Here is a 27,554-nt window from a genome sequence, read left to right as displayed (position 1 = left end):
AGCAATTGAACTTAGATATACATACAAAGATGTTTAACATTAAAGATGGTAATAGCAAAAACTGAAAATACTGTGTTCATAAGGAGGGGAACAGATAGAACTACAATGAAACAATACGTAGCCTTTAAGGATCTACAGGTGCAAATGTAATGAAATGAAATGATGGCTTTAATATATTTTTTATTGAAACATAATGCCCTAGAGAAAACAGCATACACTATAAGTATAGAGTTTAATGAATTATAATACCACCAAACCAAGAATTAGAACATTGCCAGCAACCCGTAAGTCCCTAAATACTCCAATCCTCATCCCAATTCCCTCTACCTGATAGATAACCACAACCTAGACTTCTGTGGTAAACATTCTTTGCTTCATTTACAGTTTTAGCACCCAAATGTGTATTCCTCAATATAAAGTTTTGTTTTCTCTTTTCTTGAATTTTATATAAATGGTATAATACAACATACATAATTTTGAGCTTAGTTTCTTTTACTCAAGATTATGTTTTTAAGATTCATTAATGTTGTTGTGTGTTGCTACAGTTTGTTTGTTTTTATTGCTGTATTCCATTGCACGACTATCTCACTTTTTTAAAAAACCCATTTTATTGATTTTTTTTTTCCAGGATATATCCAGTTTGGGGCTATTATGGATATTTGTTTACTCTTTTACATGTATCATCATGTACATAAGCATGTACTTCAGTTGGGTTAGCACTATTTTCAGTTTTACTAGATAATGCCAAATTGTTTTCTAAAGAAACGGTATGGGGCCGGCCCCACGGCGTGGTTAAGTGTGCACTCTCCCCTGCTGGCTGCCCGGGTTAGGATCCCAGGCGCGCACTGACACACTGCTTGTCAGGCCATGCTGTGGTGGCGTCCCATATAAAGCGGAGGAAGATGGGCACGGATGTTAGCTCAGGGCAACCCTTCCTCAGCAAAAAGAGGAGGACTGGCAACAGATATTAGCTCAGGGCTGATCTTCTTCACACACACACACACACACACACACACACACTAAATAAATAAATAAATAAATATTTTTTAAAAACATTAAAATAAAAAAAGAAACTGTATGAACTTTCACTCTCACTAGCAATTAAAAGTTCCCCTTGCTCTATATCATTGACAAGTTTCATCCGATTTTAAACTTCAGTCAACCTAGAGGTTGTGTGGTATCTTACGGTAGTTTTATTTTTTTTTTAAGATTGGCCTTGAGCTAACATCTGTTGCCAATCTTCCTCTTTTTCTTTTTTTTTTCCCCTCCCCAAAACCCCAGTACATAGTTGTATATTCTAGTTGTAGGTCCCTCTAGTTCTTCTATGTGGGACGTCGCCTCAGCATGGCTTGATGAGTGGTGACTGGGTCCGCGACCAGGATCCAAACCCGGGAACTGTGGGCCGCTGAAGCGGAAGGTGCTAACTTAACCGCTATGCCACCAAGGCCAGCCCCATGCACATCTTTTGTTAGATTTATTCCTAAGTAATGACATTATATATTATTGTAAATAGTATCTTTTAAAAAATTAACTTTCAGTTTGTTGTTGGTATACAGAAATGCAATTGATTTTTGTTTATGGATCTTGTATCTAGAAACCTTGCTAAACTCAGTATCTGTAAAGGTTTTTGTGGATTTCCTATACAAACAATTATATCATCAGCAAATTGTAAAAATTTTGTGTCTTTCCAACCCTTATACCTTTTCTTGCCTTACCATACTAACTGGGACCTACAGTATAATATGAAATAGCAGCAGTAATAGTGGACATTCTAACCTTGATCCTCATCTGATACGGAAGGCTTTAAACTGTTAAGAATGACGTTTGTTGAGGGATTTTTGTAGATATCCGTTATCAGAGTAAAGAAATTCTTTTCTATTCCTGTTTTGCTAAGTGTTATTATGAATGGTTGTTAAATTCAATCAAATGTCGTTTTGTATCAATTGAGCTGATTTTAAGATTTTTCTCCTTTAGTCCATTAATCATGAATTATACTAATTTTTAAATATTAAATCAACTTTGCATTGCTGTTATAAACCCAACTTTGTCATAATGGATTATTCCATTTGCTAATATTTTGTTTAGGATTTTGGTATCTATGCTAATAAGACTGCCTTGTAATTGTCCTTTCATGTAATGTTATTGTCAGGTAGGATAAAGGTGATGCTAGTCTTACAAAATTAGTTGATGTGTACAGTCTCTTTTCTTTTTTAGGAAGAACTGGAGTAACCTGAAATTATATCTTTCTTAAATGTTTGCTGTAATACTTAAGCAAAGTCTTCTGGGCTTAGATTTTTCTTTATGTGAAAGCTCTTAACTACAGATTTAATTTCTTTAATAGTTAATAAGAGTATTAGGGTATTCTACCTCTTGTATCAGTTTCAGTAAGTAGTATTTTCCTAGAAGTTTTACTATTCATCTAATTTTAAAATTTATTTCCATAAAGTTGTTCATAATATCTTGTAAATATTATTTATTGTATGCAGAATCAATAGCAATATACCTTTTTCTATTCCTGATAATAATTATATTTTTCTTGATCAGTCTTGCCAGGTTTCTCAATTTTACGTCTTTTCAAATAACTAATTCTTATCTTTGTTGATTTTCTTTACTGTGTGTTTCCATTTGCTTAATTCCTATTCTGATCCTTTTTTCCTTCCTTCTATTTTCTTTGCTATGATGCTATTTTTCTAACTTCAAGTTCTACTCTAGCTAAATCATACAACTTTTGATATATAGTATTTTTATTATCATTCAGTTGAAAATATTTTCTAACTTCCATTAAAATTTCTTTGTTGATCTATGGGTTATCTAGAAGTATATCTTTGATGCTTTTAAGAAGATAGTTTTAAAAAATATATATTTATCTCACTTAGTTGTTTTCAGTGGGAAGGTTATTCAGAAAACGTAGCCTACCATTACCAGTAAGTGAAAAATGCAAGTTGAAGTACAACATGTATTTTTTGATCCTGTTGAAAACAAGACACAGAAAAAATGTCTATGCTCATGTGTTATTCACACACATTCAATATACACACAGAGAGTCTGGAAGGATAAATACTAATTGTTAATTGTGGTTACATGTGCAGAAAATAAAATTCCTGGGGTGTAGGGGAAGGGAGAGCTTTTATACCCGAATTGGTTTGAATTTGGTAGAAGCAGCAGCTATTACTATTATATTTTAAATTAAGATTTTATTTAAAATAGATCTACATAATAAGTTCTATTTTTTTATTTATTTTTATTTATTTTTTATTGCAGTCATAACGGTTTATAACATTGTGTAATTTCAGCTGTACATTGTTGTTTATCAGTTTCTGTATAATCTGCGTCATACTCAGCACCAAGTCTAATTTTTATCCATTACCACATGTATGTGCCCCTTTATCCCTTTGGCCGACCCCCCAATCTCCTTCCCCTTTGGTAACTACTAATTTGTTCTCTCTATCCATGTGTTTGTTATCTTCCACATACAAGTGAAATCAGGCAGTGTTTGTTTTTCTCTGTCTGGTTTATTTCGCTTAACATCATACCCTCAAGGACTATCCATGTTGTTGCCAATGGGATAATTTTGTCTTTTCTAATAGCTGAATAGTATTCCATTGTATATACCACATCTTCTTTATCCATTCATCAGTTGAAGAACACTTGGGTTGCTTCCATATATTGGCTATGGTGAATAATGCTGCAATGAACATGGGGGTGCATAAGTCTCTTTGAATTATTGATTTCAAGTTCTTTGGATAAATACTCAGCAGTGGAATAGCTGAACTGTATGGTATTTCTATTTTTAATTTTTTGAGAAATCTCCATACTGTTTTCCATAGTGGCTGCACCAGTTTGCATTCCCACCAGCAGCGTATGAGGGTTCCCTTTTCTCCACATCCTCTCCAACATTTGTTATTTTTTGTCTTGTTAATTATAGCCATTCTGACCGGTGTAAGGTGATATCTCATTGTAGTTTTGATTTGCATTTGCCCTAATAATTAGTGATGTTGAACATCTTTTTTATGTGCCTATTGTCCATCTGTATATCTTCTTTGGAAAAATGTCTGTTCATACCTTCTTCGCATTTTTTTTTTTTTTTTGGTGAGGAGATCAGCCCTGTGCTAACATCCGCCAATCCTCCTCTTTTTTTGCTGAGGAAGACGGCCCTGGGCTAACATCTGTGCCCATCTTCCTCCACTTTATATGGGACGCCGCCACAGCATGGCTTGCCAAGCAGTGCGTCGGTGCGCGCCCGGGATCCGAACCAGCGAACCCCGGGCCACCGCAGCGGAGCGCGCGCACTTAACCGCTTGCGCCACCAGGCCGGCCCCTCTTCTTCGCATTTTTTGATTGGGTTGTTTGTGTGTTTGTTGTTGTTGCTGAGTTGTGTGATTTCTTTATATATTTTGGAGATGAACCCCTTGTCAGATATATGATTTGCAAATATTTTCTCCCCGTTGGTGGGCTGTCTTTTCGTTTGTTCCTGGTTTCCTTTGTCTTGCAGAAGCTCTGCAATCTGACAAAGTCCCATTTGTTTATATTTTCTTTTGTTTCCCTTGCCTGAGTAGACATGGTATTCAAAAGATGTTTCTAAGGCCACTGTCAAAGAGTAGTGTACTGCCTATATTTTCTTCTAGGAGTTTTATGGTTTCACGTCTTACCTTCAAGTCTTTGATCCATTTTGAGTTAATCTTTATGTGTGCTGTAAGATAATGGTCTACTTTCATTCTTTTGCACGTGGCTGTCCAGTTTTCCCCATATCATTTATTAAAAAGACTTTCCTTTCTCCGTTGTATGTTCTTGGCTCCTGTGTCGAAGATTAGCTGTCCAGAGATGTGTGGGTTTATTTCTGGGCTTTCAATTCTGTTCCATTGATCTGTGTGTCTGTTTTTGTGCCAGCACCATGCGGTATTGATTACTATAGCTTAGTAGTATATTTTGCAGTCAGGGATTGTGATGCCTCCAGCTTTGTTCTTTTTTCTCAGGATTGCTTTGGCTATTGTGGGTCTTTTGTTGTTCCATATAAATTTTAGGATTCTTTGTTCTATTTCTGTGAAGAATGTTATTGGGATTCTGCTTGGGATTGCACTGACTCTTTAGATTGCTTTAGGTAATATGGACATTTTAACTGTTTGTTCCTCCAATCCATGAGCATGGAATATCTTTCCATTTCTATCTTCTGAAATTTCTTTCAATAATGTCTTACAGTTTTCATTTTATAGGTCTTTGACCTCTTTGGTTAAATTTATTCCTAGATTTTTTAATCTTTTGTTGCGATTGTAAATAAGTTCTATTATTATAATAAATTATAAAATTACATATAATCAGGGTAGCAAGGAACTTGAAACTTATTCAATTAATTTCTTTGGCCTTCAAACAGGATTCATTTGATCTCAGGAAAAATAAGAATTTATTTTACTTATGATGTCTCACAAAGAAGAAGATCCTAAGACTTTCAGTTTTAGAGCCAAAAACCTATATATTTCTTCTTTCTATTTCACTTAGATTCTATATACTACCACATTCTCTTTTTTCTTCTCTTAACAGATAGGGAAAATAGCTGGTGACTACGTTTTCATACATGTTTTGTATTTCTCTTCCTCATGCTGAACAACTTCAATGTTTTTAAGTTTTCTTCAAGATCTTATTTTCTAGCCTTTCCCCATCACTGAAAACGTGTCCAAAATTTTTGATATGGCACACAGAAGAGGACACAGAACTCTAATAAAGACTGCAAACTAAAACAGAAAATTACTTAACATGCCTTAAATGTTTAACGCTTATATTATGCACGTAGGTATCACCATTTCTTTGTTAACCATAATACCACATTACATACTGGCTTATCTAACTTGACTCTTAAAGCAGTGCTTCTAAATAATATCTGCACATGGCTTAGCCTTTCTACCTTTATTTATATAGAATTTTTCACTAGAAATTCTATATCTGTGTCTTTGTTTTTTCCACTGTTTGTGAGACGTGCTTCCCAGGACTTAAAACTGTACATGAGTCTGTTAATAGATATTTCTGTTGCTAAGTATTTAAGATGGCAACACATGAGGCATAACATCAGAATTCAAAGAATAATTGGTCTATGATTATTTTACAATCTAACAAACAAAACAAAAGAAATAAAAGTTCAAGGAAGAAGAGTGGCACAGGTTGTCAAGAACTATGAGGCATTAAATGACAGGCATTTGGAAAGGTCTGTAACTGGAAGGCAGAATTGAAAAGAGGTCTCCAGGAACTGTGGTCACAGCCACGCCTGTGCCCAGAGGCCCCAGGAACTGAGGCAATGTCCACAAACAAACACCTAAGCAATCCAGGCAGCCCATGCTCCCAGAGGTGCCAGAAATCACTGTAGGCCCATGACTGGAGGCTCCAGGAACCACAATGATACCTGTGACCCAGCCCTCTCCCCTCCAACACTGGCCCTTCCAGCAGTAGGGGCTGCAACTAAGACCCTGATACTCCTGGCAGCGGCAGCAGTGTCCATGACTCGAGGTCCCCAAAAGTGCACTAGCACTGAAGACCAGAGGCTGCAAAAGTCACAGCAGTAATCACGGCTCAGCCCCTATATCTACCTCGGCAGTGGTGGGTGGCACCAGTGACTTGAGGCTTCAGTAGCTGTAGTGGTGCCTTTGACCTAGCCTCTAGCAGCAGCTCCCACACTAGCCATGTCAGCAGCAGGAGCTGCATACAAGACCCTGGGCCCCTGGCAACAGCAGTGATGCCCATGACCTGAGGTTCCAGGAACCACAAAGGTGCCAGAGACCAGAGGCTTCAGGAGCCATGGCGGCGCTTGCAACCCAGGTACCCCTCCTGCCATGGTTGTGGTGGTGGCAGTGTCGCTCATGACGCTAGCCTACCCAGCAGTGGCAGCGACACCCACAAACCCAGTGCTGCCAACAGTGGTGTTTTCAGCAGTCCTAGACAACCCTGGAGCAGTAGCACAGGTGATGCACACAGCAGCAGGTCCCAAGCCTGTGGAGAGCCCAGTAACAGAGACAATGGAGCCCATGACCCCAGTCTCCCCCAGGTGCAGAAACGCCCACAACTTTGGCCCCCCCACCCATAGCACCGGTGCACGCAGACCCAACAAACATGGACGTGGCAGAGGTGGCCATGACCCCGGCTCCTGCTCCACTCTCCCCTGACCCCCCACTGCAGTGGGAGAACATGCAACTCAGCTGATCCTGGAAGCAGCAGAGGTGCTCGCAGCCCAATGACCCCAGTGGCGACACCTGTGACTGCAGTGATATCTTAAGCAGCAAGGCACCAGCAACCTCAGAGGCACAAGCAGCACAACAAAGATACTGATGATGCCCCTGGCAGAGGCAGAAGAGGGTGTAAAGTGCAGGCTCTCAAATACAACCAGGAGCAGCTCAGAGTCAAAGTAAACAAAGCCTTACCCAAATAAGAAAGGTGTTTACTACCACAAATGTGCAGGCAGAAGAACAACTCATCAAGCACCATGAAGAACTACAGTAACACTGTAGCGCAAAAAGAAAACGACCACTCTTCAGAAACCAAACTTGAAGTAAGAGAAGATTGCAATCTGACAGAGAATTCAAAATAGCTGTCATGAAGAAACTCAATGAGTTACAAGAAAATTCAGAAAGACAGTTCAATGAGCTAAAGAATAAACTTAATGAACAGAAGGAGTACTTCACCAAAGAGACTGAAACTCTAAAAAAACAAACAAACAAAAAACACAGAAATTCTGGGTGCCAGTCCCGTGGTGCAGTGGTTAAGTGCGAGCTCTCCGCTTCAGTGGCCTGGGGTTCACAGGTTTGGATCCCTGGCGCGCACCGACACACCGCTTGTCAAGCCATGGCAGCGTCACATATAAAGTAGAGGAAGATGGGCATGGATGTTAGCCCAGGGCTGGTCTTCCTCAGCAAAAAGAGGAAGATGGGCATTGGATGTTAGCTCAGGGCCAGTCTTCTTCACAAAAAAAAAAAAAAAGAACAACATAGAAATTATGGAGCTGAAGAACACAATAAGTGGGATGAAGAAGAAAGAGAGCAGACCATATGGAAGAAACAATTAGGAAGTTCAAAGATAGAAATCTAGAAATGACTCGTGGAAGAGGAGAGAGAATTAAGATTTTTTAAAAATGAAGAAATCCTACAAGAAAATCAGATTCAATTAGCAAAAGCAACATAAGGATAACGGGTATCCCAGAAGAGGAAGAAAGGGAGAAAGAAGCAGAGAGCTTATTTAAAGAAGTAAGAGCTTAGGACTGCTCAAATTTGAAGAAGGAACTGATACACAAATACATGAAGCTAACAGAACACCTAATTATCTCAAGGCAAGAAAACCTTCTCCAAGGCACATTATATTAAAACTGTCAAAAGTCAATGACAAGCAAAGAATATTAAGGGCAGCTAGAGAGAAAAAAATAACTTACAAAGGAACCTTCATTAGGCTATCAGTGGATTTCTCAGGAGAAACTCTACAGGCCAGGAGAGAATAGAATGATATATCCAAAATATTGAAATATAAAAACTGTCAGCCAAGAATACTCTATTGAGCAAAGTTATCCTTCAGCCATGAAGGAGAAATAAAGGCTTTCCCACAGAAACAAAAATTGAGGGAGTTCATCACCACTAGACCTGTCTTACAAGACATGTTGAAAGGAGCTCTCCTACCTGAAACAAAAAGGCAAAACTATACAAAGCTTTGAGCAAAGTGATAAATAGACAGAATCAGAAAATTGCAACTATATAACAGAATAAGTTAGTGAACAATTAATTATAACATAAAGGCTAAAGAGAAATAAAGCATTAAAAATAATGATACCCACTTTAACTTGGTAACAAACTCGCAATACAAAAAGGGATAATTTGTGACAACAAAAATATAGAAGGAGAAGAGGAAAAGGACAGAACCTGCATAGGTAAATGAAGATAAGATGCTATCAGTAGAAAAAGGACCATCTCATCTATGAGATCTTTTATACAAGCCTCACGGTAAGCACTACACAGAAGTTCAGAGCAGAGTCGCAAAACATAAAAAAAGAGGAAACTGAGAAACACATCACAGAAAACCACCAAATGGAAATGGTAGAAAGAAACACAAGGAAAAAGAAACAATGGAAATGTAGAGCAACTAGCAAACAAAAGATACACTGGCAGTATTAGGCCCTCAGATATCAATAATTGCCCTAAATGTAAATGTATTGAATTCACCCATCAAAAGACACAGAGTGGCTGGATGGATTAAAAAATAAGACCCAACAATATCCTGCCTCCAGGAAACCATTTCAGCTCTAAACACAAACAAAGGCTCAGAATAAAGAGATGGAAGATGATACTCCAAGCAAATGGCAACCAAAGAAAATTGGAGTAGCCATATTTACATCAGATGAAATAGATTTCAAGCCAAAAAAGATAACAAGAGACAAAGATGGACATTATTTAATGATAAAAGAGACATTCCACCAAAAAGACGTAACATTTATTACTAAATATGCACCTAACATAGGAGGACCAATGTATGTAAAGCAACTATTAACAGATCTAAAGGGAGAAATTGACAGAAACACAATAATAGTAGGAGGCTTTAACACCCCACTAACATCAATGGATAGATCATCCAGGCAGAGACTCAACAAGAAAACATTGGCCTTAAATGAAACACCAGACCAGATAGATTAATAGATACATATAGAACACGTTCCATCCAAAAGCAGCAGGATATACATTCTTCTCAAGTTCATATGGAACAGTCTCAAAGACAGACTATATGTTGGGAAAGAAAAGAAGTCTCAATAAATTCAAGAAGACTGAAATCATATCAAACATTGTTTCCAACCACAATGATATGAAACTAGAAATCAACTACAAGAAGAAAGCTGGAAAAGTCACAAATATGTGGAGACTACACAACATGCTACTGAACCACCATTGGATCAATGAAGAAATCAAGAAAATACCTGGAGACAAATGAAAATGAAAACACAACATACCAAAACCTATGGGATACAGCAAAAGTGGTACACTAAGAGGGAAGTATATAGCAATACAGGCCTGCCTCAAGAAACAAGAAAAATCTCGAAGAAACAATCTAACACTACATCTAAAAGTACTAGAAAAAGAAGAACAAATGAAGCAAGTCAGGAGAAGGAAAGCAATAATAAAAACCAGAGCATAAATAAAAAAATGAAATAGAGACTAAAAAAACAATAGAAAAGATCAATGAAACTAAGAGCTGGTTTTCCGAAAAGATAAACAAAATTGACAACCCTCTAGCCAGACTAAGAAAAAAAGAGAGAAGGCTCAAATAAATAAAATCAGAAATAAAAGAGGAGAAATTACAATGGATACCACAGAAATACAAAAGATTATAAGAGAATACTATGAAAAACTATATGCCAACAAATTGGATAATCTAGAAGAAATGGGTGAATTCTTAGACTCATACAACCTCCCAAAACTGAATCAAGAAGAAATAGAGAATCTGATTAGACCAATCACAAGTAAAGAGATTGAAACAGTAATCCAAAACCTCCCAAAAAACAAAAGTCCAGGAGCAGATGGTTTCTCTGGAGAATTCTACCAAACATTCAAGGAAGATTTAATAACTATCCTTCTCAAAATCTTCCAAAAATTGAAGAGATGGGACACTTCCTAACTCATTCTCTGAGGCCAACATTACCCTGATACTAAAACTAGACAAAGACAACACAAACAAGGAAAATTACAGGTCAATATCGCTGATGAAGAGATACAAAAATCCTCAAGAAAATATTAGCAAATCAAATATAATAATACATTAAAAGGACCATACACCACAAGCAAGTGGGATTTATTCCAGGGACACAGGGAGGCTAACATCTGCAAATAAATGTGATACACCACATTGACAAAATGAAGAATAAGAATCACATGATCATCTCAACAGATGTAAAAAAAGCATGTGACAAGATACAACATCCATTTATGATAAAAACTCTGGATAAAATGGGTATAGAAAGAAAGTACCTCAACATAGTAGAGGCCATATATGACAAACTCACAGCCAATATCATATTCAACAGGGAAAAACGGACAGCTATTCCTCTAAAAACAGGAACAAGACAAGGATGCCAATTCTCATCACTCTTATTCAACATAGCATTGGAAGTCTTAGCCAGAGCAATTAGTCAAGAAAAAGAAATATAAGGTATCCAAATTGGAAAGGAAGAAGTAAAACTCTCACTGTTTGCAGATGACATGATTCTATATATAGAAAATCCTAAAGAATCCATCAAAAAACTATTAGAAATAATTAACAAATACAGTTAAGTTGCAGGGTACAAAATCAACATACAAAAATCAGTTGCATTTCTATATACTAACAATGAACTAGCAGAAAGAGAAATCAAGAATACAATTCCACTTACAATCACAAAAAAAGAATAAAATACCTAGGAATAAATTTCACCAAGGAAGTGAAAGACCTGTATACCAAAAACTACAAGATATCATTAAAAAAAATTTAAGAAGACATAAAGAAATGGAAAGATGTTCCGTGCTCATGGATTAGAAGAATAAACATAGTTAAAATGTCCATATTACTTAAAGCAATCTACAGATTCAATGCAGTCCCAATCAGAATCCCAACGACATTTTTCATGCAAATAGAACACAAAATCCTAAAACTTAAATGGAACAACAAAAGACCTTAAATAGCCAAAGCAGTTTTGAGAAAAAAGGACAAAGCTGGAGGTATTATTACACTCCCTGATTTCAAAATATACTACAAAGCTATAGTAATCAAAACAGCATGATACTGGCACAAAAACAGATGCACAGATCAATGAAACAGAATTAAAAGCCCAGAAATAGACCCACACATCTATGGACAGCTAATTTTTGACAAAGGAGCCAAGAACATACAATGGAGAAAGGAAAGTCTCTTCAATAAATGGCATGGGGAAAACTGGACAGCCACATGCAAAAGAATGAAAGTAGACCATTATTTTACAAACAAAACAAAATAGAACAGAATATTATCAGCAACAGAAGCCTCCCTCAGATACCTTTTTCAGTCATTACTGCATAAGGATAATCACTATCCTCAGATGAGTTTAAACTGTGTATAAGTCGAATGACAGAGTATATAACCTTTTGAGACTAACTTTTCATGCTCAATATACATTTGTGAGACTTATCCATTCTGTTGCATGAAGCAGTACTTTGTTCTTTGTCAGTGCTGTATAGAATTCCATTGTATAAGCAAAACACAATTTATCCAGTCTACTGCTGATGAGCATTTGGGTAGTTTCCAATGTTTAGCTGTTATGAATGGTGCTGTTCTGAACATTTTTGTGCAGGTCTTTGGTGAACCCATGTGTGCATTTCTGTTGGGTGCAGAAATAGGAGTGGAATTGCTAGGTCATCGAGCATTGTTCAGCTTTAGTAGACACTGTCAGATAGTTCTCCAAAGCAGCTGTACAAATTTATAATCCCATAAGCAGTGTATGAAAATTTCTGTTGTTCTAGATCCTTGTCAACATTTGGTATTTACAGTTTTTCTCATTTTAGACATTCTGATGGGTGTGAAATTCCATTTTGGTTTAAATTTGCAATTCCCTGATGACTAATAAAACTGAGCACCTTTTCACATACTGAATGGCCATTTGAATTGCCTCTGTTGTAAAATGGGCATTCAAATCTTGCCTTTTTCTCATTGAAGTGTAGGACTTAGTTATATATTATGATTGCATATTAAAATTTAAAAATTTCTCTTTTCAGACTGTCAGAGAAAAATGTAACATAGGCAACATCTAGACTAAACTTGAAGAGCCTTAAAACAGTTTCTATTCTCCTGCAACACAGATTGGACCGGGGAAAAGAAAAAAAAAAAGTCTACCTTTAAATATTTAATTCAAGAACTAAGCAAAATGAAAATGGGTTTACAATTTCTGACACCGGGAGAAACCTACTGGAAAGCTGTCATAAATCACAGCACTTTATAGGAATAAAACAGTCACACCCTTGAAGCTCACTATTTCTTTTTAATTAAAATTTCATTGGCAAAAACATTTTACAGTTTGTTCACAGGAAGATATGGTTCTGAGAAAAACTGGTAAATACTTGGTTGGATTTTTCTTTTAAAAAACACCAGACAAAAGCTTGGCTTCTGGTTTTCAATACCCTTCCATTTAAAAACAAAACAAACAAACAGAAACCCCCGCCACGCTCCCCTCTTCCCTCCCACAAAATACCTGAAATAAAGTGGTATCATCAAGGGTTGACCTGAACAGTTCTACTGAGGCAAAGGGGACAAACAAATGTACTTCTACTAGACTTCTGCCTTTTATATTACAATCAATTCCCTCTGCACAGTACATTTTGGTTTTGTGTAAGCTAAACAATGTTTCTAAGGAGAACAGTAACTCCTAGGATTTCTTCTTTATACCATGTTTTTGGTTTTGTTAATAAAAATGGTCGACTCCAGCTCCAATTTAAAAAAAAAAATACTTACTTTGAAAATTTACCTTTAAAAGTTGATCATCAATCAAGTATTTACTTAGTGTTGTATTTATGAGAAGGAAATGAATAAAACTAAAATTACTAAAAATATATTTCAGAATTTTAGCAATTGTAGCTATGCAAATATTTATAAGTAAAATCATGGTACTTGTAAAACAGAGTGACATTTACTGTTTCAGGAAACTACTGTGACATTTTATTGAACTTCATGTGGAGGCAAAATGCTTCAAGGAAAATCTCAGAATGTATGTTAGCAAACTATAGAAGACAAAATAAAGATTTTAATTAATTAAAAATCTCCTTATATTTCAGCTGTGTAATAGAGACTAACAAAAATCAGACCAAATATGACATGATGCAATTCCTCTACCATACGCAGAAAGCAATTAAATGATCTATTACCCTTTCTTTGAGTGATTAGTTTCCCATACTTTGAGAAAATGCTAATAAGAAACACTCTATAACCATACTGAGCAAATTCTTAGAAATGAGCTCTTCACAATGAGCTCTTGGTACACAAAAGATGATTATCCTCCCGTTAACAGACTTATTACAGCTTGTCCTGTCCTTTGACCGATCAAACCCAATTCTTTCTATGTATTCACAAAAGCTAGACTTTTTGTGGCTCTTCTTGCACTCACTTTGACATATAATTCTTTTTTTTGTAATGAAATAAATGATTTCATCTATTTACCTGACTGTTTATATTCTAGGTTTTCCTGGAAAAAGGAGTTATTGAAGTTGAGACCCAAACATCTTATCTCCTGTGATCTGATTCAAGAGACCAGAAATCAAATCAACTACACACAACCCATTTGAAGTACAATTTAGCAAAAAAGCTACAAATCAGAATACTACAAAGTGAAAAAAATGTCCAATTTTTCTAGTCTTCATATTGATTGACTAAAGGTAGTATCTATTAATAATTAACTATACAACAGTACTGCTAAGTTTTTCAAAAGTACTCCATAGTCTGTGGAATTAGACAAAAGACATCCAAGTTAGCAACTTGTCCAACAGGTTGGCTATCCTGGGTGACGCCTGATCCTGAATGACACCTTCTCAATCCTGGCAGCTCAAGTTGCTTACTTTAGAAAGTCTCTTAAGAGCAAGCAAGTAATTTTGCTTCTTCAAAGAACAGAACTGCACTAACCTAAACTAACTTTTCAAGTTGCTGTTTCAGCAATTCATCTACTCATAAAATACTGTAAACCTGAGAATGACAGAAATGTGGAGTTCTATAGAGTCAAATTATTGATAAGAGCTGGCTCCCTCTCTGTGTGTTTAAGTTCATAGCACTCCTAACTCACTGAATGGTAAGGTCTTAATAGGGGCAAGGAGGGTACCAGAGAAGATAAAGACCTTCATCTGAATTTTAATGACTAATTCAGTAAGTCTCTCCTACTTGTCAAGTATATACAAAGAGAGCATTCTCAGTGACAGTGCTTAAGGCTTCCAAACACAAACTGAGATCATACCCATAACTAAATGTGGAATTTTGATAGACTGAATCCTCATTAGCATTAAAAAAAGAAAGAAAAGACAGCCATAAGAGGATTCATATTGCTGACTCATGACTTTCTGGAATCACTGTTCACTAGGACACAATAGGACACAATCAATTTTTTTCCCTCTTTGCATTAAAAATTAGATATTTTTGGGCCGGCCCTGTGGTGTAGTGGTTGAGTTCACGCACTCTGCTTTGGCGGTCAGGGTTTGCAGGTTCAGATCCTGGGCGCAGACCTACGCACTGCTTATCAGGCGATGCTGTGGCAGGCGTCCCACATATGAAAAATAGAGGAAGATGGGCATGGATGTTAGCCCAGGTCCAATTTTCCTCAGCAAAAAGAGGAGGATTGGCAACAGATGTTAGCTCAGGGCTAATCTTCCTCGCAAAAAAAAAAAAAGATATTTTAAGAAAGTTTATGCAACTCAAGTGTAAGAATCTGGTGAACCTTTTTCCACAACAGTCACCTGCTTCTTCACTAAAACTGATATACAAGGAACTGAAAACAAGAACCAACACGAACAACCGCTAGAGAGCGTGCAAGAACAGAAAGAACAAAACCAGCCTGCAACACTTTTCCTCTTTAGAGGCTGCTAAAGATCAAGACTGGAGCAGAAGGGGAAGCAAAATCATGTTATCTACATAGAAGGATTCCCAGAGTTTTGAGTGCATAATCAGGTAAATTTTATGAGTAAAGCATTAATTTGAAAATTCAGCATTTTACATATCCAGCCTCAGGCCCCTGGCCCTGGCCTGTCTTTTGTCTTGACTTTTGTTTGAAGAGATTTTATTCTTATGGTTTTAAATGGGATACAAAACAAGAATTATACCCAAGAGGTAGGGAGAAATTGCAGCAGGAAAGGAGAAACAACTCCTTTGAAAGAGACAAAAGTTTTGATTAACTGTAGCCAAACTTTCATCAGAAAAATGTCATAGCTATACTGCAGAGCTCTTTACCTTCTTTGAAAATTTAATATATAAACTGTATTTATATGGATATATATATTTCATGATAAAAATTTAAAGAAACTAATATCAAGGAAAAAATCATAAGTAGTGAAAATGGGCCTGCCTTCAAGAAAACACTGGTCAAAAGAAAATTATCTCACATACATATGAGAGTTCCTTTTCTCATGCCACTCATTTCACTCTACCCACTATATTCTCACTTAAAATTTGTCTTTAGTCACAAAATGGGCACCTTACTACTGCTTTTCTTTAACACAGAAGGTATAAACCTGCATAATCTGACATTTGTATTCAGGAAAGAACAAGGAATATGTGTTTCCTTCTAATATTTTTCTCTTTCTAATGCATGGTAGTGAGTTTTATAATGATTAGATTGGTTAATAAAGTAGTTTCTTTCAAGTTAGGTCAGTAAAATACCAGCAATAGATTAACGGCCTCTGATTTTTTCTGACATGGGGAAATACACTCAGGCCAGAAGTCCACCTTAATCTCTCTCTATCTGTCTGAGTCTGTCTGTCTATTTATCCATCTATCATATACACACATAACATACACATGCATACCATGGCAGTCCTTTCACATATTCCATACTCCAGGATAAAAGATGCGAGAAAAATCGAAGCCCTGCGTAATATAACACGAACACTGCTAAATTGAACAGAGCATTATGTCCTTATTCTCACAGCTACCAGCCCTCCTATAAACAGTGTGCTTAAATAATGGATTCTGCAGTAAGACAAACAGTCTCTTGTTTCCTACTGGGTGGAGAATGCACTTTGTAATTTGGTTTCCAATAGCCGACAGCAGTAATGAAACTATTCCTTACAATTTACTGCTCATCCCACACAGACTTGTTAATCACTACTGCATTTACACAGACCCAGTGGAAAACTGGAATGAGCAGGTCAAGATTTAACACAAAAGAACAACATCCCTTCACTGTGCTCATAGCCAAATCAAGCTAACTTGTTCCCATGCAAAGAGCCATGACAGACCCTTTTGACAGTGGCTATCTTTACTATTTAGCTCACTAGAATAGTGTGGCCTCTCTCAACCCCACAATGGTCTCCAGAAAAATGGAAAGGGCAGCAACCTTTCTCAGGGACTAAATGAAAACGTATGAAGACAGATGTTCACTGTCTGTTGTGACTCTCAAGATCCTCCACTTAAGTTATCCTCTAACACATAATTCATGAGGTGAAGTAACAGAGGACTCATAAATGGAGAGAAACAGAGCTGTACCTTGGGTATCAAAGCAATTGGTCCCAAGAGATGGATAATTTAAAAATGTCATCTTAAATTTTTAAAAAACAAACAGAGAGAAGGCAGTGAATATGGGACGATTTTTTGTTTCCAGTAAATAGATACAGGTTACAAAAATGGATATTAGCATACAGGAAAAGCTTTACTAACATAAATTACACAGAAAATTTCTAAATCCTAAAGTCTTTAAAAGAAATTAAAATCAATTTGAAAGAGTTTTAATTTCATTTAAAAATATTCAGAATATGCCACAGCTATGTAATTGTTTATATAAAAGCAGCATACAAACTATAGTCATTTTCCTTAACTGAAAGCCATGTATTTCTTCTGATAAATATTTTTTATATATTTTCGGTTTTGACCAAGAATATGGTGTCAATATTGATTTGACTACATCCATCCCCCAATAGCTCCTCCCCATAAGATTCAATCTAGGTTTATGATGCATTTGGTCTATTTAGGCAATAATTCATGGTACCTGAGGCCAGCAGATACAGTATAGATAAAATGTAAAGCCTAACCGTAACTGGTACCATGAAAAAACAGTAAACTGAAAATTAGGAGATCTGGATTTTCATTTCAACTCTGTTCCTAACTCTGTGATCTTGGGCAAGCACGAAATCCCTCAGACCTCAATGTTCTCACTGAAAACCGAGAGCTGGGACTATAGATGATCTCTAAAGTCTCTTTCAGATTTAACTTTCAATGAGCCAATTAGTTAAAGTTTCTAACTTGTCATCTATTGGCGGAGGATGTTAAAAGCCTACCTCGGGCAAAAAGAATAAAGTTCTCATTTCAATGCTCTTACTGTTGTCTATGGATCCAACCTGTTGAACTTTCTGAATGACAGATTTATTATGTACTACTGAGATTCAAGCAAGGCTGTTACAATCTTATTGATGGTCAATATAGTTTTTCTCTCTCAGAGAGAAATGAACTGTATCCATTCCTGGCTATCTTAATATTCCATAAAGAATTTTGGGGAGGATCCAGAATAAGAATCCACTTCAAATTACTAAAAGAACAAATAAATGTTGTGGAGTTAATATTTTGCTATGATCATTACTCTTTCAATTTACGAGTTTCTCAGAAGGCTATGCTTGTGCTAGATTTTGTACTGGAATGCGGATAGCCTACACACAATACTCCTGTGAACTCACAATAATGAAAACCAACTTAGTTTTTTAAAGCCATGAATCACAAAGGTAAACAGCCATTGCATTTGTGCAATAAAAAAAAAAAAACATTCCCTTTAAATATATACAAACTTTTAACTTCAATCTCAGACAGACTCTGGAACTCTTACCTGCGATTTGCATTCTGTGAAGTTTCTGGGTGTTGCTAACATGATCTTTCCGGCATGCCAGTCAGAAACTCAAAACACTTTGTATACCGTACTGGCCTGTGCTCGCTCCTGCTCGCTCACTCACCCGCTCTCGCTCTCGCTCTCTCTCGCTCTCTCTTTCTTCTCTCTCTCTCTCTCTTGCCCTCGCTCTGTGTCTCAGACAGTTTGGAATGCAGAAAAGCGAGAGCCAACGCCAGTCAAACTCAATCCCCCCCCCCCCATTCTTTTGCTAGAGAGCACTAAACAATAGCCACCCTTCCTTACTCACCACGCCTCTCTTTACAGCACTGGGTGCTGGCAATCTACTTCAGGAGAAGCAATGTGATTTACCAAGCTAGGTAATTCATTTTTTCTGTCCCAAGGGGCAGTAGGGTGGATGTGTGCATGTGTGTGTTTTAATAAGTGATTTATTTTTTTAAAGCAATCTAGTTCAAAATCTGTCTCATTTTAGGGATATAAAAATAAAACAAATTTCAGAAATTCTTATTTTGAATGTTATCATACTGAATTAAAATATAAACTTTTCTAAGTACAAAAACCAGGTAAATATCTTACAGCTGATGTATATATAAGTCTGTATAGAAGTCTGTTAACACACATATTACTATCTTAAAGTCACTCAGTAGAATCACCTTAACTTATCACAACGGAAATATTTTAAATTTAGAAAATTTTTGATTCTCTAAAACCCTTAATTCAGGTCTTAAACTAGAACTTCATTTTAAAAATAAAGAATAATCAAAAATTAATTTTATAAACCGAGTGGCTCTTACTAATTAGTCAACTAGATGTGATGAAACTATAGATATCACTATTCTCAGTCATCATTTGGTTTGTTTAAAAATCAGACATATTTCTAAGGTTTGTTTTTTTCTACAAAAAAGGAAGGCAGGTCAGTGATGTAATCTTCATTATTGGTATGATGACCTAACACATTATGCAGCTGCTCAGTTGCTGAGGTTAGCATGTCAGGACTGATCAATTTAAAAATTCACATTTTGAATCACTGAATAGACTCCACTTGCCACTTCAGACAGTGGAACAGGACAGACATGAGAAGAGCACAGTATCAATCTGTTACCTACCACTTAACAAACAGCTGATGGAAACACATATCCTCGATCTATCTGTATTTATGTGTGTTTATATATGTATTATGTGTAATATGTCTCTCACATACTATCTCACTATATATGTGTACATATCTATGTGTGTGTATATGTGTGAGTGTATGTATATTTCGCACCCTTTGTCTCCTCCCCTTTCTCTCCCCAACTCTCAATAATTTAAATTTAAAGTCTCCTTTAATTCTATCATAAGTTGTTTTTGGTTATCTAGTTTCATCTTCCTTCAAGAATCATAATACTCTAACATTGCATTCTTCTGCCTTTACTTCTGGATTCCTATTTCTACTTCAGATGAACCACTCCTTTAAACCCTACTGATACTCAAATAAGAATCATAGGGAAAGAAAGGAATAAACAAAAGTTATACAGAAAGGAAGAAACTACAGGTCTGACTATGCGGACTTGCAGATCACAGATTCCCACCCTACCCTATGCGAAACAAAACCCCTACCCTTTCATCACCAAAGATGATACAAAGCTTCATCACTATTATTAATTGTCATTTACAATCGACCTTAAAATACTACAAAGCATACCGGAATTATTTTTACTTATTATTCCTCAGAATAATTCTAAGAAATAGGTCATGATTTCCATAATTCTATCCAAGAGTTAGAACTAAGGGCAGTAAGTCTAAGTTTTAAGGGAGAGAGATTTCAGCTCAATAAAAGGAAGTCAGAGCCATGGAAAGCAGTTTTCTGAAGGGGCTGAGTGCTATAAGAGACAGTGACTCCCTAACTCTTCCCACACAGGTTGTTTGTCCATTTGATGAATATACTGCAGTGTAGCAGTTCCCAAACTAAGCCATTGACCAACACTGGTGTTCTGATGATAAAAGAGAATAACAGCAATGTTTTCCCAAATGACAGAAAAAGTTCACGTATACAATTTTCTCAAGTGTCAGTTTTTCTTCTTAAATATATTTTAAAATGTTAGAATCTATTACTGTCAATTAACCTTAAAGATGCCTAGAATGGTTCTAAATTCAGATAAATAACGACATTTTCAGATAACTGAAAGTTAATTATAACAATAACTTATTGTGTTCTGCACAAAGCATGTTTACTACCAGGAGTTCTAATACCTGAATAAATCTGAGAATCACTGTTGAGGAAACAATTTTTTTTAAATCAAAATATGATGCTATTCCATTAGTCAGCAATCTTTAAAGGAGATTATACACCATATCTCATTAATTTCTATACTAAATCTTTGTTACAAGTATGCATTACTATCTGTTATTCCCTGTTTCATGCCTTCCAGCCTTGGCGTTCCTCCTTCTCTGTCCGGAAGTCCCTTCCTTGCCTGGTCTGCCTGTCATACTCTTATTTATCCTTCAAAACACAGATTTAAAATTATTTTCTTCATGTGGTTTACCTTATTTCCAACCCAGAGTTGATCACATTCTCTTCTGGACTCTTTTTTTTTTTTAATCTGCACTATTTTTTTCTTTATATCCCTCATCAATACATTATGTACTGATGAGTAATGTCTCTTTTATTGGGGGTGGGGCTAGGGGAAGTGGCCAGGGGCTTTGTCTTGTTTTCAGCTTATTCCTAGAGCTTAGAACAATGCCTAGCGTTTGTAGGTACTTAATAAATGATAGATTGATGGATGGAAGAATATATTTCACTCATCAAGCCTTTTCTAAGTATTTAGACTTAGAAGTACTTTAGAATAATTTGAGGACAGGAACCATAGCATATCCATTTTCTGATGCCAGAGTTTATTACCACTGGGTATGTTATGCGGTGAAACAAGAACATAAAGGAATTCATCTCAGGCTTGTGCAGTTTCAAGTAACTAATTGAAGCCAATTGAAAATAGTCCATTTCATCATTCACCCAATTAAGATCTACTTGTAATAGGTGGAATCTTGATTGATAGAAGTTGCTTCTCGAAGTAATTTTCACCATCTGTGAACTCAGTGCCATGTGCTGTGCTGCCGTGGCCAGGGATATGCAGCTTCTGAGTAGAGACTGAAGAGACTGATAAGATCTTAATCTCCTACAGCACCAGGGAGGAGTTCTCTAAGAAGCTGAAGAAGTATCAGTAAATGCTTGACCTTTTAGCCATTAGGCTCAAGTTAGAAAGTGGCTGAAAACCATGTCCATATAGAAAATCCCTCACTGGTTAAGAACAGCCTCATAGAGTGTGAAGGAGTTTTGAACTGATATATTAGATCATACAACTAGAACACTCAATGCAGCACCCAGCATGTTCATTTTGGTTATGTGAGGGCACTTAAGCCATTTTATTTCTACAGATAATCACTAGGTTGTAAATATCTGATTTCACATTTCTCCTCTGTACAGAGAGTTGGGTAGGCTTGTCTTGACTAATCCATCTTATGCAGTCATGATCCAGCATTGTACTTAATAAATAGTTCTATTAGGTTGAACTACATGAAAATGCCATTTTTGTAAGTCAAAAATAGTCAAATACCAGTAAGGATCAAATGGATAATAACAAAGATTCAAACATTGAATGAAGGGTTTAACTAGGTACTTTTAAAGGTCTCTTCCAGTTCTGGAACCCCATGATATTATAATTCAAACATAAATAAGAGTATCAATCAATTTCAATGCTTGGTTACCAACTCGTCAAACTATGGTCCTCCTATTATACATTTAACATAGCACTCTGTTCTTGTTCTTCTTAGAACTTCACACAACTATAATTTAGTTATTTATATGTTGAATGTCTATCTGCTCCTCATCCTGGTGCCTGTAAGCTCCATGGTGGCAGGAACTATACCTGCCTTGTTCACTGCTGTATCCTCAGTGCAAACTATAGTGCCTGCCACATAGTAAGTGCTTAATAAATGTTTGCTGAATACACAAATGGCTTGAAAACAAGTATAAGTAGATTACTGAAGACTATATTATGTGAATTTACAAATTCAGTATCAACAAATATTAGTTTTCTTTCTAAAAGACTAGGATGATTTTTCCCAGTTATGAATCAATCAAATCGTATGTTTTGTGAAATCTGAAGAATAGAGACAGCATATTTTCCCCTTACCCCTTACAAAAGTAATTATGGAATTCTGACTTTGGTACAGGCATAGAACTCAACATGACAGCCATTAAGAAACCCTAAAACCATAAATGCATGATTTTATGTAAATCAAAGGGCACAAAAAAGGAGATAGCTGCATATAATCAAACATTACTTGCATATCCATTTTATTTCTTACCAAATTAACAAAAAATCCCTCTTAATACCTATCTCTCTTCTTCCAAGTAGAAACACATCTCAATAGCAGTCAAGCTGAGGTGTATACTAGTCTATATGTGTGCTTCCTCTTTTGAACAGCAGACAATCAGACACACAGCTTCTTCCAACCATAAACAGTTTGGCATTTTGATACTGTGGTCTTCCCACTGCATTCTTTTTAGAGCTCATATTAGAAAAGGAAATCATTGTTTATAATTGGAATGAACACCAAAGCCACCCACTTATTCAGAAATGCCACTGAAATTCTAATTTTTATTTCATTTTATTTGAATATGATGGGACCACAAGAGATACACACACACACACACTTTCCTTCTAAGAAAAAGGTCTTTATAATTAAAGACCAGAGGATCTGTTAGTCATATGGTTAGTAAAGTATTTACAAGTGTTTAGAAGAGGCACGTGCCAAAAAAGTGACAATTCTGACAGCCACACAAAGTTTTTACAATTTCTGGCTAAGCATTAGAGCTTAACTTTTCTTTTCCAGCCAAGATGATTTAGTAGACTGCATTTTCTCACCTGAAATGGCAACTGGCAGGGAGGAAGCATTACAGAGACTAGACAAAATCAGAGATCAGTCACCTTTCTCAATACTCTGGCTCTCATATGAACAGGACTATATTTCAAAGAAAAATAAGCAAAATGTTAAGTGGAAAAATACAGGGAAATCTTCTAGTTTTATTTCATCATGTTGAGTAACAATATACTACAGGAACAAAAGCAACACTTCTATTTCTATGAAAACCATTCATCAATAAACAACAAAAAGCAACCAGAAGCATTTTGGGATAAGGTTGGATATTAATGGGTAATATCTCTGAATGTGCTTATACAGCCAAGGACATGCCTATGATATTGGCTCTTCTCATTTAAAAAGAGGGCTTACAGGGAGTGACGTCAGCATCATGGTGGAGTGAGTTGTTCGCTTTATCTCTCCCCTCTAAGTTACAACTAAATGGATAGCCATTAACAAACAGAGGATTCCCTACACAACACATCAGGACACCTGAGAGATCCATGAAGCCATACATCTGCAAGTGGGTGGACTGGATTCCTGGGAAGCAGTGCAACTAGGTGAGCAGACGCCTCTGCCTCCCCAGATGCAGCAATCCAGGTCACGGATACTCACACAGTGGCTGGCGCAACTGTGAGTGGAAGTGGGGGCAGCTCGGCCTGCATGTGAACGCTTTCAGAGTGGTAGACTAGCCCGCGAGAGCACCAACTTACTGAGGTGGCCCTGCCCACGTGACAGCTCTCCACTGAGTGGTGGCGGCTCAGCTAGCACCAGCCTGCACGCAAGTGCTGCTCTCGCCTAGCACAACAGCTCAGCTGGCCCTACCTGTGTGAGCACAACCTGACCACAGAACACACAGGCCCCACCTGCATGAGCGCAACCCGCAGAGTGGCTGTGGCTAGCCCATGCGAACGCAGAGAGGCCCCACTAGCACAACTACCAGCAGACAGGGGACATCAGAAAACACAGCTTCTTCCCCCCCTTGTGGTGGCAAGTGGAATCTGCAACCTAATGCTATTACAAATTCGCCGGCAAAGGATCGCTTCATCAAATACCAGGAAGAACTACAGTAACGCTGCAGAGCAGAAGAAAAATGACAAGCCTCCAGAAAACAATCCTCAAGTCACAGAAGATTACAATCTAAATGACAGAGAATTCAAAATAGTTGTCATGAAGAAATTCAATGAGTTACAAGAAAACACAGAAAGACAGTTCAATGAGCTCAGGAATAAAAGGAATACTTCCCCAAAGAGATTCAAGCCCTTAAAAAAAAACTATTCAGAAATTCTGAATATGAAGAACAAAATTAATGAGATAAAAAAATAATGCAGAAACCATAAAAAATAGAGCAGATCTTATGGAAGACAATATTAGTGAATTAGAAAATAGAAATATAGAAATACTTCACGTGGACAAAGAGAGAGAACTGAGATTTTTTAAAAATGAAGAAATTCTTTGAGAAATATCTGACTCAATTAGGAAAAGAAACATAAGTATTATAGGTATTTCAGAGGGAGAAAGGAATAGAGAGCCTCTTCAAAGAAATAATAGCTGAGAACTTTCCAAACCTGGGGAAGAAACTGGACTTACAGGTATATTCAGCCAATAGAACTCCAAATTACATCAATGCAAAAAGAGCTTTTCCAAGGCATATAGTGTTAAAACTGGCAAAAGTCAATGACAAAGAAAAAGTATTAAGGGCAGCAAGGCAGAAAAAAATAACCTACAAAGGAACTGCTATCAGGTTTTCAGCAGATTTCTCAGCAGAAACCTTACAGGCTAGGAGAGAAAGGAATGATATATTCAAAATCCTGAGGGCAAAAACTTTCAGGCAAGAATACTCTATCCAGTGAAATTATCTTTCAGATATAATGGAGAAATAAAAGCTTTCCCAGATAAACAAAAGCTAAGGAAGTTCAATGCCACTAGACATGCCTTACAAGAAATGATGAAGGAAGCCCTCCTTCCTGAAACAAAAAGGAAAAGGTTTACAAAGCTTTGAGCAAGGTATAGACAGACAAAATCAGAAAATTGCAGCTCTCTATCAGAATAGGTTAGCAAATATTTATTTACAATATAAAAGATAAAGGGAAGGAAAGCATCAAAAATAATTATAAACACTGCAATTTAGTCACAAACTCACAACACAAAAAAGAATAATTTGTGACAACAATAACTCAGAAAGGGAAAAGGAAAGGGATGGAACCTGTTCAGGCTAACAGAGATAAGAGGCTATCAGAAAATGGACTATCATCCATGAGATCTTTTATACAAACCTCATGGTAACTAGTAACAAAAAAAAAAAAATCAGAACAGAAACAAAAATCATAAATAAAGAGGAAACCACTAAAAAAAACCAAGAAACTGAAATGGCAGTCAGAAATACAAGGGAAAAGAAACAACCGCAATATAGAATAACTGGAAAACGGCAGTCAGAAATACAAGGGAAAAGAAACAACAGCAATATAGAATAACTGGAAAACAACAGACAAAATGGCAGTATTAAGCTCTCATATCACAACAATTATTCTAAATGTAAATGGATTGAATTCTCCAGTCAAAAGACACAGAGTGCTGGATGGATTAAAAAAACAAGATCCAACAATATGCTGCCTCCAGCAAACACATCTCAGCTCTAAAGACAAACATAGGCTCAGAGTGAAGGGATGAAAGATGATACTCCAAGCAAACTGCAAGCAAAAGAAACCAGGTAGGTGTTGACATACTCCTATCAGACAAACCAGACTTCAATAAAAAAAAGATAAAGAGAGACAAAGAGGGACAGTATATAATGATAAAAGGGACATTCCACAAAGAGGACATAATACTTAAGAATATAGGGGCCGGCCCCGTGGCTTAGCGGTTGAGTGCGCGCACTCCGCTACTGGTGGCCTGGGTTCGGATCCCAGGCGCGCACCGACGCACCGCTTCTCCGGCTATGCTGAAGCCATGTCCCACATACAGCAACTAGAAGGAAGTGCAACTATGACATACAACTACCTGCTGGGGCTTTGGGGAAGGAAAGGGAGGAGGATTGGCAATAGATGTTAGCTCAGAGCCGGTCTTCCTCAGCAAAAAGAGGAGGATTAGCATGGATATAGCTCAGGGCTGATCTTCCTCACAAAAAAAACAAAAATAATAATATATATGCACTTAACACAGGACCACCAAAACATATAAAGGAACTATTAACAGAACTCAAGAGAGAAACTGACAGCAACACAATAATAGTAGGGGACCTCAACACCCCACTTACATCAATGGATAGGTCATCCAGACAGAATATCAACAAGGAAACAGTGGCCTTAAATGAAACACTAGATCAGATAGGCTTAACAGATACACAGGGACCATTCCATCCCAAAACAGCAGCATACACATACTTCTCAAATACACATGGAACATTCTCAAAGATAGATGATATGTTGGGAAACAATGTAAGCCTCAATAAATTTAAGGGGATGAAATATTTCAAGCATCTTTCCCAAACAAAATGCTATGAAACTAGAAATCAACTATAAGAAAAAAAAGCTGGGAAAGGGATAAAGACGTGGAGACTAAACAACATACTACTGAACAACCATTGGATCAGTGAAGAAATCAAAGGAGCAATCAAAAATACCTGGAGACAAACGAAAATGAAAACACAACATACCAACTCTTATGGGATGCTGCAAAACCGGTACTAAGAGGGAAATTTCTAGCAATACAGGCCTACCTCAACAAACAAGAAAAGCCTCAAATAAGTAATCTTAAATGACACCTAATACAACTAGAAAAAGAAGAACAAACAAAGCACAAAGTCAGCAGAAGGAGGAAAATAATAAAAATTAGGGCAGAAATAAATGAAATAGAGACTAAAAAAACAATAGAAATGATTAATGAAACTAAGAGCTGGTTTTCTGAAAATAAACAAAATTGACAAACTCTTAGCTAGACTAAGGAAAAAAGAAAAAAGCCTCAAATAAATAAAATTAAAAACGAAAGAGGAGAAATTACAATGGACACCACAGATATACAAAGGTCTATAAGAGACTACTATGAAAAACTATATCGCAACAAATTTGATAAGCTAGAAGAAATGGATAAATTCTTAGACTCATACAACCTCCTAACA

General features: G+C 36.7%; 1 protein-coding gene across 9 annotated transcripts in view; it reads right to left on the bottom strand.

The window, feature by feature from the left end:
- RASAL2 (RAS protein activator like 2) overlaps window positions 1-27,554 on the bottom strand; it is a 397,309-nt gene that overhangs the window by 126,118 nt on the left and 243,637 nt on the right. The window contains exon 1 of one of the 9 annotated variants that reach the window (XM_014783390.2): window positions 18,518-18,637. The exons of the other annotated variants lie outside the window; for them this stretch is intronic. Coding sequence (XP_014638876.1) covers window positions 18,518-18,530 — 13 coding nt within the window. The 5' untranslated portion in view covers window positions 18,531-18,637. Of the gene's footprint in view, window positions 1-18,517; window positions 18,638-27,554 lie in introns of those variants that run through there. 9 annotated transcript variants of the gene reach the window in all.

This window comes from Ceratotherium simum, chromosome 2, assembly GCF_057802395.1.
Source record: "Ceratotherium simum simum isolate JZ-2026a chromosome 2, ASM5780239v1, whole genome shotgun sequence".
NCBI lineage: Eukaryota > Metazoa > Chordata > Mammalia > Perissodactyla > Rhinocerotidae > Ceratotherium > Ceratotherium simum.
The sequence above is the reverse complement of the archived record's forward strand: the minus strand, read 5'-3'. Positions and strand labels throughout refer to the sequence as shown.